The following is a 17,034-nucleotide window of genomic DNA, read 5'->3' on the forward strand; positions in this document are numbered from 1 at the left end:
ATACAAAAGTGAGGCAACAAGAAAACATGGGTAAACCCCCACTGACTGCAATTTCCTGACCATGAGCAATACTGAAAATATTGCAAAAACTCTTAACAGCATCTTGGGAGTAGAGTGGAATATTTTATTTCTCCCTCTAACCATTTATTAGTGGAATTCTTGCTCTCAGAAGATGCTGTATCTCCCCCAGGGACAGCGTGCCTCAGCCTGGCCCCAGCGCGGCTGAGCCTGAAGGAGCAAGGGACACCGGTGTGCTCTGAACTGAGCATCTCTACCAGGATGGCCATGTTGGTGACAGCCATCCCTGCAGCAGTGAGTCACCAGCCCACGAGGCATCTTGCCAGCCTAGCGTTGGCTCACACCTACCAGCGTCTCCCAGTCTGGAGTGGTTCCTGGGGACAAGATGCTGAAGCACAGCAGGCACGCAGAAGACAAGTCCTGGGCTTTCCAAGGACTCCTGACCTGCTCAAAGCAGAGTTGGTGCACAAGGCAAAACGGTTGGAAAGGGATGTTCTGCACATCCCATTAATTCTGGCTGTGTGTATACATGTATCGCTGTTCACATGGTTTTGGATGCATTTACATCGCAGCTGGGAGATGACAGAAATGCTGCAAGCTTACCTAGCTTACCCTGAGCTGCCTGGGTAGCAAGAGTTACTTAAGAAGTGATAAAATGGACATCTAGGTGGGTTAACCAACCATATACCTACAGACAAGTGTGGTGTTGACCTCCATGTCTCTCCCTGGCTCTTCCAAATCAGGCTCAGTGCTCCTCAGGGAGAAGGTTAGAAACAAAAAAGCCCAGTTATTTCCTATTATCAAATTTCAGAGCCCTCCGGACCCCACATGCTATGAGCCTTGGATGAGCTCTGTTTCTGCAATAACTCTTCCAGAGAGAAAGAATTAGGAGGCTTAACACTTTCAGATGACAGTTGCCGGAGCCACCGTCAGATAACAGGCACGGGCAGCCAGCAGAGGAGCCGGGAGCGAGCCAGGCTGCCTGATTCAGCCAGCCCAGAAAAAAGCCTTGTTTATAAAAACCCACATGAAAAGGAACGAATTGCCAATTACGAAAAAGTCTTTAAATAAAGCAACACAAACCTTTCATGTGCAACAGACAAATGATACACGGTCACAGGGAAATAATATAACAGATAGGGAGGCTGAGAGCGGGGAATGTGAGCAAATCCATTTTCCAGAAGCAAGAAAAGGGACTCGCTGAAAAGGATTAGCTGGATAAAGTCAAACACTTTAAAAAAAACCTGTAGTAGAAACTAAACATGCATCAAACAGAAACAGGGAAAAAAACAGATCATAAGAAGATCCGAGGAGCCACGCTCTGCTCCTGCTCAGAGAGAAAACGCTGTCAAAAAAATATCCTATGTAAACTTGCCACACACACCAGATCATCAACAGGCATTTATCAAATGAAACACATACCAAATGCAACTCTTCTTCCTAATCCCAAGTCAAACAGGCTTTGAGTTTCAGACCCTCAGGAAGAGATTTCCATATGATTCTCCTCTGTCTCCTTTTATGATTAGCCCTTCTAAATTTCAGCATTTATCTGACAAAACACATTGGGGAGGGCTTTCTTTTATCCACAAAGCCTGTATTTCTGCTTTTCCTTAGCTGCTGATGTGCCACTCTGCAGCCGCTCAACTTGGGAGGAAAAGACTTTAGTCAAGACCCTGTGATTGACTAAACCCAGGATCACTTTCCTGGTGGTGGCAACCCCAAGCAGTGTTACATGCCAACACCGAAGCAAGCCAACATTCACAGAAGGGGTTATAAATGCTGCCTCTGAGCCAAAATCTTACTTTTGGGGCTCAGTAATGCAAATAAAACATATGTGTGTGTGGGGTCCCACTGGCAATAGATGTGTGGCCAGTCTAAGGGGTCTTTGTAGTTTTGGGAGAGAATTTGTAGCGTTGAAACATTTCAATCTGGTCTGGCAGAGCTGCTGCACAGAGCCAAGGCTGACTCCTGCAAACAACTGCAGGAGCACAGTTACCACTTGCTGTCCTCCTGCAGCCTGAGGTATGGTCCTTATTAACCATCAATTGATATGTTTCGAATGACATATTCATAAACCCCTGACTCTGATCACAGCTAATTTGCAGATAAAAAAGGGAGTACATTTGCTTAATATACTGTTTTTTGCAGACACCCTGATCATTCCCAGATGCATCTGTTTCTGCCCAGCAGCACTTGAGGCAGCAGGAGAGAAAATAATTTCAGCTCCCCAGAGCACTGGCCTAAGCAGTTTCAAGATGCTCCAGGAGCCCTTCTCTGTCCGTTCGAGGGAGCTGTACCCATCTCCCTCCTTTATCAGACCCAGATTTTTCTGCTGTTTTTTTTCCACGCCAACGTACAGCAGCAGGATCCCTGAACCCTTCTCTAAGCAGAGCACTTGATTTCACATACACAAGCGCTGCAAGGCTCCATAAAGCCAGGTTAGGATGTTATTTTGATCTCACCCATGGCAGAGAAATCTGCTCTACTGATTCCCAACGGTCTCTCCTAAACTTACCATAGGAGTGTGAAATTAGCTACGGAAAAGCTTCCAGGAAAGGTTGAGGTTGGTGGGAAGGAGGAAATTTCACATGAGAATTTAAAAGCCTGGCTCCCAAGTGATTCAAGCTAATGCAGGTCTAGATGTTAAGGCCCAACACAGCCATGGAAGAAGCTCTCTCATGGCATAAACCAGCAAATCAGCCCTCCTTTTCAGCCCGTGGCAAGACACCCACAGAAAAATACAGCTTTGAAGTGATAGCCAGAAGCTTGGGGTTGGATGAACATTTTATTTACACCTTCTTATTCAGTTTAGCTACAAGATAAGGTGATAAAAATAACGGTGCTCAAAACTTACAAAGCGACTTTTATCTGAAATCTCACCACGAGTTGCAAACAATAAAGGTCAGTTGCTGAGATTTCCCTGGGCAAAGTGCACGTTGCTCCTGGAGGGCGCCTAGTTGATTGAGGACCTGTCAGGGCAAAGCACTACTCATCTGGGCAGCATCAGCCCGCTCCTGCCCCAGGCGGAGCAGCCCTAGGACCACCCCAAAGCTGGTGGTTTGCCCATGCTTTACAGGCAGGCAAACCAGTGTTGTGACCACGTCTGCAAAGATCCAATCAATATTGGAGACATACTTCAATCCAAACATCCTCTTCCTCTGTTGTCTGCTCCACCCAAAAGTGATTTACCTACTATTGCCCTGAGTAGAGGCTAACTAACAGCACTGAAAAGCCTCATTTAACCAGAAAAGCATCTGAGATGCCTCAGTGCACAATCCTGTACACATAGGGGCACGGTGGTACTCAGAGATCTAGGTCAACCTGCATGCAACAGAGGTTATTCCTTTTTCTGGGCATGAATTTTTCATAATCACCCCTCCTGGCTTTCCCCATTCATACATTACTTGAAAAATAATTTATTGTACGAATAAAATTCAACCATGGGTCACTTGCAAACTAGTTAGTGTGATTTACAGAGCAATTCGCTTCCTATATTGATTACGAGAAATTCCCATTGAAGGTGTGATCAAACACTTAAAAAACCAATATCACATGATATTGTTTTTGCTCACTCAGAATTGGATGCAGAGCTTCCCAAACCAGCCTCCTGGACTGTCATCTTCACTGTGGTTTTTTTGTGTTACTAATAAAAACCCCAAATAAGCAGGTTCCAGGGCAGCTTGTATATTTTAAACAGTGATTATTAATATTGTGAGCAGTGCTTTAGCAGAGCTGTTCTCAAATAGTCCGTTCATTTTTAATTGAACTAAGAAAAATTTAAAAAGGCATTTATATGAAATAGGAAGTCAAGTGCTGTGTCCTTGTGATGAAGGTGCCTGAGCTTTCCCCAGCCAGCTGCTAAGCATCAGCGAGCCCGGTGCAGCCTGGTACAGCGATGCTTGCCATGTGGAGACCATTGGTACAGTGTTTTCTTTTAATTAGTCATCCTGATTTAGCTGTTCTCATTCCAGCCTTGGCCTGGCTCGTTCATGGTTATCCAGGCACTCTGACCGCAGTGAGTGTCACAGGGAGCTGAGGGACTTTACCTCCTCCGTGACTATGTACTTGAAAAAACATTACCCATTAACATTTTGTTAATGATATTTTTAAGCAACTTTCCAGAAAGCGAGGCTGAATGTGCTTCCGGCGATTCAAGTCGCCTTCAGCAATCCCCATTCAGGTTTGCCTGTGCTGGGTAGGATCCTGCCCCCCTCCCAGCTTATCAGCTGCAGCCGGGGGATTTGGGCACTATGGGAAGTTTCATTTCCTGCTTCTTGGGTTGCCTGTGGCTGGCCAGCAGCGTTTGTAAAAGGAAAGACATTCTTCTAATTCTTGTTATTAACCCGTTGGTGATCTCTGAGACATGAGCCAAAATAGTCAGAAAAGCACAGGATGCTACAGCTTCCACCAGCCCATCATTACACAGACAGCACCAGACTAATTTTTCCTAATTTTCCTTTATTTTTTTTAGAAAATAAAAAATAAAGCAGATGGAGCACAGACTTACTTTAATGCACGTTTGTGTCTGACACATGATTTACAGTCTCTGTAACATCTCAAGCAATGCTTGCCCGTGGCACCACCACTGCAGCCCCTTCTGCTGCCGGCTGCGCTCTGGGCGCAGGTGGGTGCACAGGGCACAGCCACCTCTGTCGTGGAGCCCCAAATCATACTCCAGCAATTTAGGATGGCAAGTAAAGAAGATAAAAACAAATGCTGGAGGTATTTTAAGCAGATGCAATACATTTCTCAAAGCCAAGCAATGCCTCAAAAAATAGCTAAGTGATACAGCAACAGCATCAAAGATGACTGGACCTGCTTTACTATCTCACTGGCAGTGACTGGGACAGTTTTGGCACAGAATAAACCAAAATATGTCCTGAATTAGTCCTTTCGACAGATATGTCTTTGCAGATTCTTCCCACCCAGCACTAATGCAGCTTTCCAGAGCTCTGCAGGCAATCACAGTGTGAAGTTGCTGAGAAATTCAGCTGAAAACCCTCTTCTTTCCCCACCCTGGAGAAAATCCACAGCCCTAGCAAACTATCGCATGGCAAAATATGCAGTTCCTACCTGAACAAGGAGCTCCAGCTTCCTGTCATCAAGCAGGTGCACTTGGCATCTGCGGCCCTCCGTCATCTGCAAGAGAGAAGAGGCACGTGTGTCAGGGCGCTCAGCTTTCCAGCGCGGCACGTGGCTGCCGGCTCCCCCGGCGCAAGCTGGAGGCTTTCGTTCGCTGCGGTGCTTTTGTTCGTGTTTTGTTTTCAGTAGGATTTTTTTTTTTTTTTTTAATTAATCCCCCTTCTTTTGGCACTGGGGAAAAGAAAAGGCTGGATGGAGAAAAAGAAAAGCCACCCCGGTAGCTGTCATGGAGCAGCGTGTGGCATCTGCTTGGATGCAGCTGCCAGGGGGAGGTTGTTCCAGTGTGAAAAATGGGGCCAGGGGGATGATGGTTTGCAGCACGGGGGCCCCGACATTTCATACCACAGCCTCCAGCTTTGCAGTCAGCTTGGCCGGCAGAGGAGACATTCAGACAAGTTTCCCCTAAACTCCTCAACAACAGTGATTCAGCCATCCCGGAGGTAGCACAGAGCAAGCAAGGCTCCTTCCCGGGCCGTGCTGATGGTGTTCCCTGGGGTTGCACCAGCTGCTCATTTGGGCCTGAATCCCAAAACGGGCTTGTCCTACTTGGGTTGTCCTGTTTAAGATGTACTAGAGAAGCTACTTGTGATATTATCATACTGGTCCAACGGTGCTTCCATACTGGTATAGTTTCTTACAACTGTTAACAAATAATATCAATAAAACTTTTAGGTATAGAAAACTTATATAAGATTTCCAAGGTCCTGTGGATTGAGGTGCTAAGAAATAAATGAGCTGTGGCCTGAGGAAAATCCTCTACAGTCATTCAAGCCCTTTCCTGGCTCTCCTCTTGCACAGAGCACTGTAAGTGAGGAGCAACTTTGCTCTTTGCTTTGCAGAGTTACAGATCACAACTCAGCCCTGCAAAGCCCTTCAGGGTGCACAGGCAGAGGCACAATCCCACCATCTGCTAATGGGATGTGGACTGCCCAAGCCTCTTTGGCTCTTGGAAATCCCTTCCTCAACACACCTTAGGCAGCACACAGGCAGACCCCCTGGTGTGGGCTCACCCCATGACACTCCTAGATCCATGGTGGCACAGACCCAGCTCAGCCCCACGGCATGGCTCAGTCCCCCAGGGACCCACCACCCTCCAGCCAAGGCATGTTCCTGACCACCGCATGGACCCCAAGCTCAATTTAATGATATTTCTTCCCACAGTGAGTCCTAAAGCATCACCAGAAGGGAGCAGAGGGTCCACAGGAGCCTGGCAGGGCTCCCCACTGGCACCAGCTGAGTTGAGCTCCTGATGCAAAGCTGCCTTGCAGAGAGGGGAGATGTGGGCTCGGGGGGTTAACTGAGGACAGCTCGGCTTTCTGCTTTAGCTCTGCAGGTTAAAAATCACCCGCTCCTGTGGCTTGATGGGGCTGGATGTGCTGGCATCCAGGAGGCGGTGGTGGATGCCCCACCATCAGCTTCACTCGTTCGAGAGCCCAGATGGTGCATGGCCATTGCCATGGGGTCTGCAACCCTGGCTGTCTCCAGCAGCATTGCCCTCACCCTGCTGGTTGCTGGCTCTTGGCACAGGAGTCCGCCAGGCTCTCCTGAGTGATCTTGTCCTCCCTCTTGCCAGCTCTGTCCCACATCCGTCTCCCCCTTTCCTGGGGCCAGGACAGACCGAGTCTTACCCTGGCCCTGGCCTTTCCCCATAGCAAAAATTCAGATGTGCCAACAACTCCATTGAGCTTCAAGCTGGCCCTGCAAGATATGGAGTTTATTGAGACAACTTCAGTCAAAACAAGCTTTTCCCTTCAACTCACCCCAGATTTACAGTCCTGGAATGCACAATCCCATGCGATCCAAGCAGACTTTACCCCCACTGTTATTCACACCAGCACGCCTCTGGAGAATCGTGCATGCTAAATAACATTGCTTTCCTTCTCATTTTCCGTGAGCACGACTGGGGCCCTAGCACTGCAGCCAACGGAAAGCCTTATAAAACAAGGCGTCTCATAAATGTCAGCCAGTTACTGCCATGGCAATAAATCGTCTTCTTACAAGAGTTTCCTCCGGTAAGTAATGTTATGCAAAATATGGCTTCTCATAAGGTATATTACTTGGTGAGTGAGATTTTTTTCTATGAAGTCTGTATTAAACAGCTTTCAGCTCAGCTGTAAAGCTACGCTAGAGGCTCGCAGACGGGCTTTGCTATGGTTTGCTCTGCTTGGAGTAAGAGTCGTGTGGGTCATGTTCAGGCGGGCACAGGGAACCGCAAGCTTGCTTTGCTGGGCTTCCCCAGCAGATAAATCTCCAAGTGGCTGAGCTCTCTCTTGTTCTCTTAGTGTCACATATGCTGCATCCCCAGGATGGTAAGGACGCACTGATATTCCAGTTTTAGTATGAGTTTACCCAAGGCAAGACATAAAGCAGTGAGTTTATTGTGGTGGTAACATGCAATGGCAGGGATGAAAATAGAGTCAGGCTCTCGCGTGTTATGCTCCATCAGTTATAACAAAGTTGAAATTAGTAATAAAATAAGGTGAAAGGGGGAAGTGGGAAAATTTTCTGAAATGTTTGACTTTGTGCTTTAGTGCTTCAGCGAAGTGCTTTCTTTCTGCGTGGAGCTGCTTTAGCTCTCCACGCTTTTCCAAGCCAGAGTTTCGTATCCCATTAGTGCTTTCACTGCTTAAAGAAATCCCAAATGCAAACAGCTGGTAACATGAAGTATCTGAATGAAGTGAAGCTCTGAAACAGAGCACATGATGGTTGACTAATTGCAAGGTATTTCATGAACATCACTTGCAGAAAAGGGAGAGGGAAAGCACACTGCTTTCACATCAGCTTGTCCCCAGCAGTTCTGTCTATCAACAAAGTGGCTGTCAAAGACCACAGTCGCTTTTATAGTTTGATCACACAGTGTATGAGCACACAGCAAGGCACATACTTTATTTCTTCAGTGTCACCTTGATTCTGTGCCTCTCAGTGGTTTGAAGGTTCGCACTACAGGGTGGTGACCCAGCTGGTGGCCTGCAGGCTGTTTCCACCTAGGCTTTTCTGCACAAGAGAGGGTGAAGAGCTGCTGCAGGAGCTGGAGAGGACACTTCAGCCACTGCACAGCCTCGGGGGGAGAAGGAGACCCAGCACTAGTCCCTGCTCTGAGCCCCAGGTACCAACACAGATGGTGAAGGAGCCTTTGGTTTTGGAACTGGAGGCTCCAAGTTTTGTCTTGGAGCTCAGAAGGACCATAACATACATGGCTGGAGATCTGCTACAGTATTTCCTTCTGTAGACAGGATGCCCAGCCGTGGGGTTTTTCACATCCCTTCAAAACAAACAATGCTTTCCAAGAGAAAAGAAAGGAAGGTAGAAGACAGACTTCCTAGTTGATATAAGCTAAAATATGATGGTTCTGCCCTCCCTCCTTTCTGTTTTATTATTCCACCAGGTGTCTAAAGCCCACACTATGTGCTTTTTTGCATTGTCAGATCAATACAAACTCTGCTAGTTTGTCAGAGCAAGAAACAGGAACGTTTCAAAGCACAGCGAGAAGGAACTGATTTAGCACAGTCTGTCTGCGTGAAAAATGCTGCTTCTGACGCTTGGCAAATTGGCTGATCTGTGCTATCTGCTGCACTGCGATGGGTGGGGCTGTGGTCACTCTTGGGCAACAAAGTCAGGGAACCCCTTCTTCTCTGTGTAATGTGAGAAGGGAAATCAATACCAAAGCCCTATAGATGAGAACATGGGAGCGGGTGGTCACTAAGCATGATCTGAGCAGGACCAGAATTTGGATGAAAGAAGAATACAAGGAGTGAATCGAGGTTCTCCTCTCACAAACCCAGAGAAGGATGGGGGGAACTGAGAGCTAAGAGGCACAAAGGCATAGCTTTCCCTTCACCATGGAAAAGCAAGATCTCAGCAAAGAGACAAGAAACAGTGGTTGAGCAGAGCTGTTGACAAAAGAGAAGGACACTTGATGTGGCAGAGAAGCAGGGGAGTTTGCTCTTGATCAAGTCCTGGGTTTCACCACGAGCTTAGTGAGTTTTTCTGTACCAACACAGACCCCCAGTTTCCTTCTAGAGGGAAAAAGCCCTCCACCCTAACTCCAGAAAATAAAAAGTCAAGTGTCTAGTTCAACCTAAGGGTCAAGATGCCTTTGATGCTCAAAACAGAGAGATCTTTCAGACATTTCAAGTTAGGTGAGACAATTCCTAGGTGAGCTCCACGGTATGGGTGCTGCTTGCTCAGATGCACCTCAGCCAGGATGCTGTATCCACATCAACCCCCCAAATTTCCAGTGCTTCTCAAGACATGTGAAGAGGTGGGATGGTGTTACACACTCCTGAGTGCTAACAGTTCATCCATATGGCAGGGAGCTGCACACACCGGGTGTGAATATGGGCCACATGCATTTCATGGGCCAGACTTATCACGAACTCAGATGGAAATTATGCACCAAAATACAGAACAGATTTTTTTTTTTTTCCCAAAACAGCTCAGTAAGTCACATTTTTCTGAAAATCTGCCACTTCTTTTAGTGCCTGCCCATGCGGCATGACCCCTGAGCGCTTGAAGAGCTGAACGTGAGTGCTTTTAAAAAACTCTGTCATTTATGTACATGAGTGTGTAAAGACTAGGGATAATATATTTTCAATATACAAACACAGATGGTGTTTGTAAGGCACATGAAGATCTGAAGCAATGTGTTTGTGGATTAGTGTGCAGGAGAGCTGATCATACAAAAGGCATGCATGCTTCCTCCACTCCTTGGCTTCTGCACCTTGAGGATGGGAAAAACGATGCTGACCTCCTTTGAAAAATGTGTTGAGATCCATCAGTGACAACAGGACCTGACATACACCCTTGTTCACTCTAGTATAGGGATGCTACAGAAAGGAAATCTCTCTCATGGTTCCTCGTGGGATCTTCTGGATCATAGCTGGTTTTCTCAAGGAAAGGACATTTTAGTTACCTTTAGCACAAGACTTTAAATCTCCTTTGGAGGCTCCTACACAAATATTTACACAATGGGTTTCCTAGGGAAGCAGGCTGGCGGTTGTTTTGCTCTGCAGCATGAACTGCTCTGGTGACTGCCCTCCTCTATTCATCTTTGCTGTAACTGAAAATGTCTCAGAGAATCCTATAAACTGTCCATGACACAGCCCCAAAACCCACAGCTCAGCTAATCCCCGCATGCCCATCACTTCGTCACTAAATTATCAGCAACTGCCCACAGAACTGCTCCATCCAAAACAAACAGCGAAGGCGATGGGAGGAAACAGCTCCAAAGGGAACCTTTCCCTTTCAGAACGAAAAAACCCTCCTGGTGAAAGCGCCGTCACACTAAATAACTCAAAGGCACCAAATGCAAATGCTATTTACAATGGCAGTTCTATAAATATCCACGGCATGTTTCATTAGCTTGTGACTGCAGAAATAAAGAGGAATACAGCGTATTCTTCCATGACTCAAATCAGAAATTATAATTGGAGGCAGAATACTTCCTAAACGCTCACTGCCTGTATGGGAAGCAATTACTGTGCTGAATACTCAAAAATCTGTGTCGCTCTGCCCACTGTGTGGACAGACCTGCTGAAAGGAGATAGGGAGAGATGACAGCCCGCTGATTACAATAAACTATTAGATTAAACATCCTGCTCCCACTTGACCACTTCTTACTGCCTTCTCATTCTGGCAACTCCTAAGCTTGTAGGAAGAGAGAGGGAGGAAAACCAGTGTGTTTCTGATGTCTGCACAGTTTATTTTGTGCATGTGGCAGCACTTCACTTTGCTGAATTGGGGCTGGTCTTGCAAGCGTCTGTCTGTCACACTGACCAGCACCTGTCTCTCCGCTTGCCTGCATCCATCTGTCATCTCCTGTCCTACATTCACACTTCAAGATCCTGGAGGAATGGACTATCTTTCTTTTTTATGTCATGCGTTCACAGAGCATCCTCCCCAGTTGCTGGTCTGCATCAGCAGGTAATAAATAATACTGACAGTGACTTGGATGAGGATGGCTGCGAGATAGTGTGCAAAGAGCTGAGCTACATGGCCAATCCTTGCATGGACACCTGGGGAGAGGGGACATGTCCACAGCTGCCCCAGTGTTTGGTGGGGAGCAGCACTGGTCGGGCAGCTGGGGAGCAGGCAAGGCTCTGCCCAGAGGAGACTGCCCTCGGGGCTTGCTCATTTTTGCCACTTTGGTTGTGACAGTGGGAACAATCCCTGAAGAAGAGGAGTGAGATGACTGTTGGTGCAAATCTAGTTCATCTGCCCCAGTCACGGCGCTTGCATGCTGCCCTGCACTCCCTGCACATCACTATGGTTCGCAGCATTGCTCATGCCATCTTGTTCAGGTCCAAAGTCCTTGTGCATACTCACTTCCCCTGCTCTTCCTCTTCACCTGAGCCTCAGTGGCTGGAAGCTCTGAGGATGGGGAGACAGTCAGGAGAAACTTGTTTCCGAACACAGTCCTCATTTCTACCATTTATTTCTATGAGTCTTTCCTAAATCAGTAGTGGAAAGTCTGGTTTGCAATTACTTTTTCAAGAGGGAGAAAATTATTTTAATTTGGCACAAGGCTGCTGGCACAAGGAGCATAGGTCTATAAGGCCTGCCTTGTCTGTAAAGGTCAGCGACACACTACATAACATGGGCTGAGCTTTCTGAAATAAGCCAGTACAGAAGTACCAATTTTCTCACTACAATGTGTAGGAACCCTCTAGACAACACTTCTGCCATTCAAATTTGTTCATGTGATGATTTGTTATTGGAAAGGCTATTTGATGCTCTGGAGCCAGAGATGTTAGCTGTAAGCTGATTGGTTTTCTTCCCTAGGAAGGGTATAGGCATCTGCCATCTTCTAGCAGTACTTCTGTAGGAGAATGAAAATTCAGAGAAACAAGAGCACCCTTTTTAGTATTCCCCTTCAAGGGAACTTGGTGGGAAATGGAGCTTTGGAGCTGAAAATATGGTCCTAGGAAAGATGCTGTAGGTGTAGATAATGGTGATATAAAGACAAGTAGCAGATGGCTGATGCATAACCAGACTCCACCTTTAATGCACCATGGGTTTCCCTGTTATGGAGGTACTCTGAGGCTCTGTGAAATACATGCACAGTCCATAGCTGGATTGAATGGCCAGAAAATATACACCAACAATGATGCAGCATCTACCACAGGCTTGGTAGGACTGGAGGAACATATCGCATGCAAGGCCTTTGGCTTTCCCTGTGAGCCTCTTTATCCCACCCCTTGAAAAATCAATGTCCTTACCCATGGACTAAGGAACAGAAACGGTGGATACAGATACAGCTCTTAAAAATCTCTCCTGTCCTTCAGGAAGGGAGTGCTGCCATCCCATGGAGGAGCTTGATGTTACCCAACACATGAGGGATCTGCACAGGGGATGTGTTTAAGAAGGGTTGCATCAGGTGTTGTGATCATTTCTGCAAATGCTCATTTGTGAGGAGAGGAAAAAAACAGCTTCAGTAATTAGAAAGTAAGAGTCCTCCTTGAGAAAGGAGGTGGGATGGTGTCTGCCGTGATGTCACCCCGGCGGAAGCATTCCGTGAAAGGTGCAACCCAGCCATTGTGTGGCCATTGATGGGGAATGATAGGATAAAAATTAGGGTGAGCTAAATGCTGAGTGACCTGGTGACTTTCCTGTTTTGTCTTGACAGCTGAAAAAAGAGTTCCTGGGCTGCCCAGGAGCTCCTCGCTTCCTCTGTGCAACGCTTTCCAGCCTTGCTCAGACTCCAGCATCACCTAGGGACATCTGCACACGTTATTTCTCATGCTTCCTCTAAACACCACTCAGCAAAAATGCTCTGATTCAGCAAAGCACATAGCTGTGTCCATAAATCCCTTTTATTTCAGTATGACATAAGCAAGTGTTTAAGTGGCTTACTGTATCAAGGCTGAAATGAAAAACCGTCTCCTACGGTCCTTAAGTCCATTTACAACATCAAGCAATAACTCTCAGGCGAACTTTAAAGCTGGGAATGCTGCGTCTTAACCTCAAAACACTTGGTGCTTGAGCCATGTAGTTAGAATTAAATCTAATTCTGACACCGCATTTTGAACCAACCAGGGTATTACCCGGCAGATGCCTAAATCACCGCTCTGAGAGCGGCTGGCCTCGGAGGCCTGATTTCAGTTATATCCTGAGATAAGAAAGTCCTTTCCTGGACAGACCGGCTTCCTCAGTAGAATGGAGGTTGTGCTGGTTTATGTCACGTATTGTTTTCTTTCTTAAAAATGATACAGATCTAAATCTTTTCAAATACAAAGGCAAGCAGAACATCTCACGCCCTCCCTCCCTTCTGATGTTGATGCAGGAGAAGGCAGCATTCCTAATGCACACTTTGCACTATGTTTGACTCTTTTGCCCTCATAACTCTTTCCATGCCCTTTCTTGGCCAGAAAATGAACAAGTTGCCAGCTTAAAAATCTATCAGCCAGCTTCCAAGCATTATCCCCACTATTTACAAGGCAGGACTGGAGAGCGTAGGAGTTTTGAGATGATTGGTAAGAGCATCCTGGAGCTGAGCTGACCACAGGAATGTGACACAGTTTTCAGTATTTATTATTTTTAGTCTAGACGATTCACTGGTCATGGATATCTTAAACCTTACAAATTTGCAACCCCTTCTGCAGTCAGGAAAAGTGTGTCTTGACAAACCTTGACTCAGCCGGTCGCAGGTGGTTCAATGTGGACACCTGCTTAGGGCCAACGTTTTTAGGTCAAGAACATGCCAGAGCTCTTAAAACCTTGCTTCAAACTGGGAACCTGTAGCTATGTCTTCCACTTCTACCTGGGAAACCTGTGTTGGTCCTACAGCCTTTCTGCATGTGCAGCGTGCTGGCTGCACCCAGCGACAGGTAAGGACTGCACAGGGAGTAAGTAATAAATAAATAATCATGCAGTCGAGGCAGCCCAGCTGCTCCTCCTCCTGCCAGCTTGGGGCTCTTCCCTTTTGGTCAGTGCTTTCATGCAGATGAGTTCTACCTGAGTCAGGGGATGGGGTTTCCACCCTCTCCTGCCAGACTTTCCTGCGCAGCCTCATAGACCTGGTAGATTAGCTCCTGCCTGGAGCCGACTGCAAGTCCTGGTGAGGGAGGAGAGCTGCAGTCCTGCTCAGCTGTTCAGCACTCCTTACGGAGCAGATGACAAACTGTTCACACTGAGCATTAAGGAGCATCTTTAGGTGCAGTGAAATGACTTGATCCATGTGAAACCATTGCAACCGGAGGGTTGCATCCTACGGGAGGTGGAAGGTGAGTGGCTAGGGCAGCCTATGGTCTCATCCCACCTTACGGACCTTGGGACTATTCATCCATACTATGCTATTCATCCATATACAAAAGTAATGCCCAAAGGCTGCAAAAGTGCCACTATCACCAAAAAACATAGCAAAAAATAAGCCCCCTCATGCCTATGTTAAAAAGATGACAGGTAGACAATCTTCCCTGCTGCCAACTTTGCAGTTAACACCAAAGATAACTTGCCCTGTATGTAAACTTCTCACAAGCTAACTCAGCTCAGCCAAACTGTGTGAAGAACATCTTTATTTTGTGAGCTTTTCTTTTTTTTTTTTTTTCTCCCAGGGTGAACTTATTTTCCAGATAATAATCACTTTAAGGCAAGTTCTGTAGTTTCATCCCATGTTTGCACATTATATCCAAAGGCTGTGATCCATCATTTGGGTTGCCAGTCCCTAATGCAGCCCAAAGAAATAAATATCAACGGCAGAACTAAAATGTGATGCTCAGAGGGAAAGGGGATAAAGGATCTTTGGCGCCTTTGCACAAGGACAAACAGCGTGGTCCTGGGACAGGTGCTTCATCAACTTTTGAGCATAGCCATGCTTCAAGAAAACCATGATATATCCTGGGAGGGTCTCGCTTCCTCTGGAAGAGCTCCATACTTTCTCTGCTATGCACAAAGGACACAGCATAGTCTAAGGGAAAATGATCTAAATTATCCGCCAGGGCAATTCTTTAACAGTGATGGACTCCACAGCCTTTTATAACTCACAACAACTTCTCTGCAGGGACTCCTGGTCACCTTCTGGTTCATTCCCTACTATGTACTGCGGCAAGCACCATGAGTCATCATCATGATAACGACCATGTGGCACTAAAGTACATAGCAATAGATTATTATTATTTTTCTTACCAAAGATGTTAGCATGTCTGTTAATCTCTCCTACGTCTGACTTTTAATTCCTTGTAAACATACATAAAAATGTAATTTTTTTGTACAGTTTCACACTTCAAACATGGCATATTTTCAGCAAACTGTTCCAGATATCACTCATTTGTGCATGCAGACAGGGTGGTAATTACATGAGCGCATCCAAGTCTTCTGGGAAAACATTTGCAGGAGGTTTGGTTTAGTTATAGAGGAGAACAGGACGATTTATTTGCTACTGAAACTAGTATGATTTGTTGCAGAAAAAAAAATCAATGTAGGTTCATAGGAAGATGACCAAAGTGACCCAAGGCAGTGGAAGCAGTAGTATATGTGAAATATTTTTAAAGGACAAATTAAGATTTAAGACTCAAAGTGTCCTTTTAGCTCTTGTTGAGTATTTTGCATCTACTGTATCACTAACCATTCGGAGGTGTGAGCAGTGATTGCCCTGATCAATGGAGCCAAGGCACTGGGCAGTGCATCACTCAGATATTCTGTAACAGAGCGGGTCAATAGATAGCACTGCGCAGTGTTATATATAACACATAATAGAAAACACACTTGCAGAAGTCATTCCAGATGTGAAAAAAAAATGTAAAATGTTAATCTGTACACAGAAGTGGTGGTTTGTTTTTTTTTTTTTTTTCTTCTTTTGAATAACACTCTAAGAACTGATATGCTTCCAGTGGAAAAATATGTCACCGGGTTGTTTCCAGCCACTGCTAATCAGCAGGTTTGACATATATTTGATGTCGAGAGCCAGGGCTGCGCCTGGTGCCCAGGCTGGGCAGCCGCCAGCAGTTCTGCCTGAGCTGCAGCAGCTGATGGGGTCGGACGCTGGGTGGACATCATCCCCCAACAGGGTTTCACAGGAAGGACAGGGTGAGATACTGAGCACATTCAAATGACAAGCAGCTGACTCATCCTCAGAGATGCAGGTGTTTTTAAGAAACATGCCCTGCAAAAGTCTGGTTTGACCATTTCTGCTCCTGCTTTATTTGGGAGCACACTCTGCACTGATCAGGGCAGAGCTGGGGCCACAGGACTGGGACATCTCCCATGGGCTCTGCCTGCCACACCTAGATGGGTGAGGAGCAAGAAGGCATCCTACCTGCCTTCCCTTGTCCTGATAGCTCCTGATGCTAAGCACCTGTGTATCTGGCAAGGACTAGAGCTAAGATTAGCCCCACTCTGGGCTCAAGCTGGGAAAACTGCCTCCAGGACACATAGCCTGCACTTTTATACTCCCATTCATCTTCTGAGTAATGCCAGGATTTTGCATCTCCTGTATTGAGAATGCTTTGGCTACTGGTGCAGCAAGACCAGATCCTCTCTGCATCAGGACACCTCACAACATAATACATATGGACATCCTGTAACCTCTCTACAGGAGGAAACTGGAATAAATGCCTCAACATGAGCCTGTCTTTCTATCAGTCACCTCTGCCTTTTAAGAGCCAAGGAAGGATGTTCCTTTCTGGAAGAAAACACAGCAGCTCTTTAATGCTGTGCAGAATCGATGCAGAAGAGTTAAGGATGGGAAGTGAAGAGGGAACAGCCTGATGCAATGTCTGCAAACTCAGCAGCTGGATCCGATACCCCTGAGCCCTAAGCTCCCAGGACTTGATACCCATTTTGGAGCAGCCTTCTGCCACGTATGCAATTCGCTGTGCCTTCAAGAGGGGACTGAGAAAGTGAGGACACAGCCGAGCACCTTTAGATTTTCAGATTCTC

General features: G+C 46.4%; 1 protein-coding gene across 5 annotated transcripts in view; it reads right to left on the minus strand.

Moving 5' to 3' along the window:
• The window catches only part of FRMD4A (FERM domain containing 4A), a 287,785-nt gene that overhangs the window by 129,897 nt on the left and 140,854 nt on the right, over nucleotides 1–17,034 (minus strand). For all 5 annotated transcript variants that reach the window (XM_074869807.1, XM_074869806.1, XM_074869805.1 and 2 more), the window contains exon 2: nucleotides 5,092–5,157. In XM_074869807.1, the coding sequence (XP_074725908.1) occupies nucleotides 5,092–5,157 (66 nt within the window). The remainder of the gene's footprint in view (nucleotides 1–5,091; nucleotides 5,158–17,034) is intronic.

Source organism: Strix uralensis, chromosome 5 (assembly GCF_047716275.1).
Source record: "Strix uralensis isolate ZFMK-TIS-50842 chromosome 5, bStrUra1, whole genome shotgun sequence".
NCBI lineage: Eukaryota > Metazoa > Chordata > Aves > Strigiformes > Strigidae > Strix > Strix uralensis.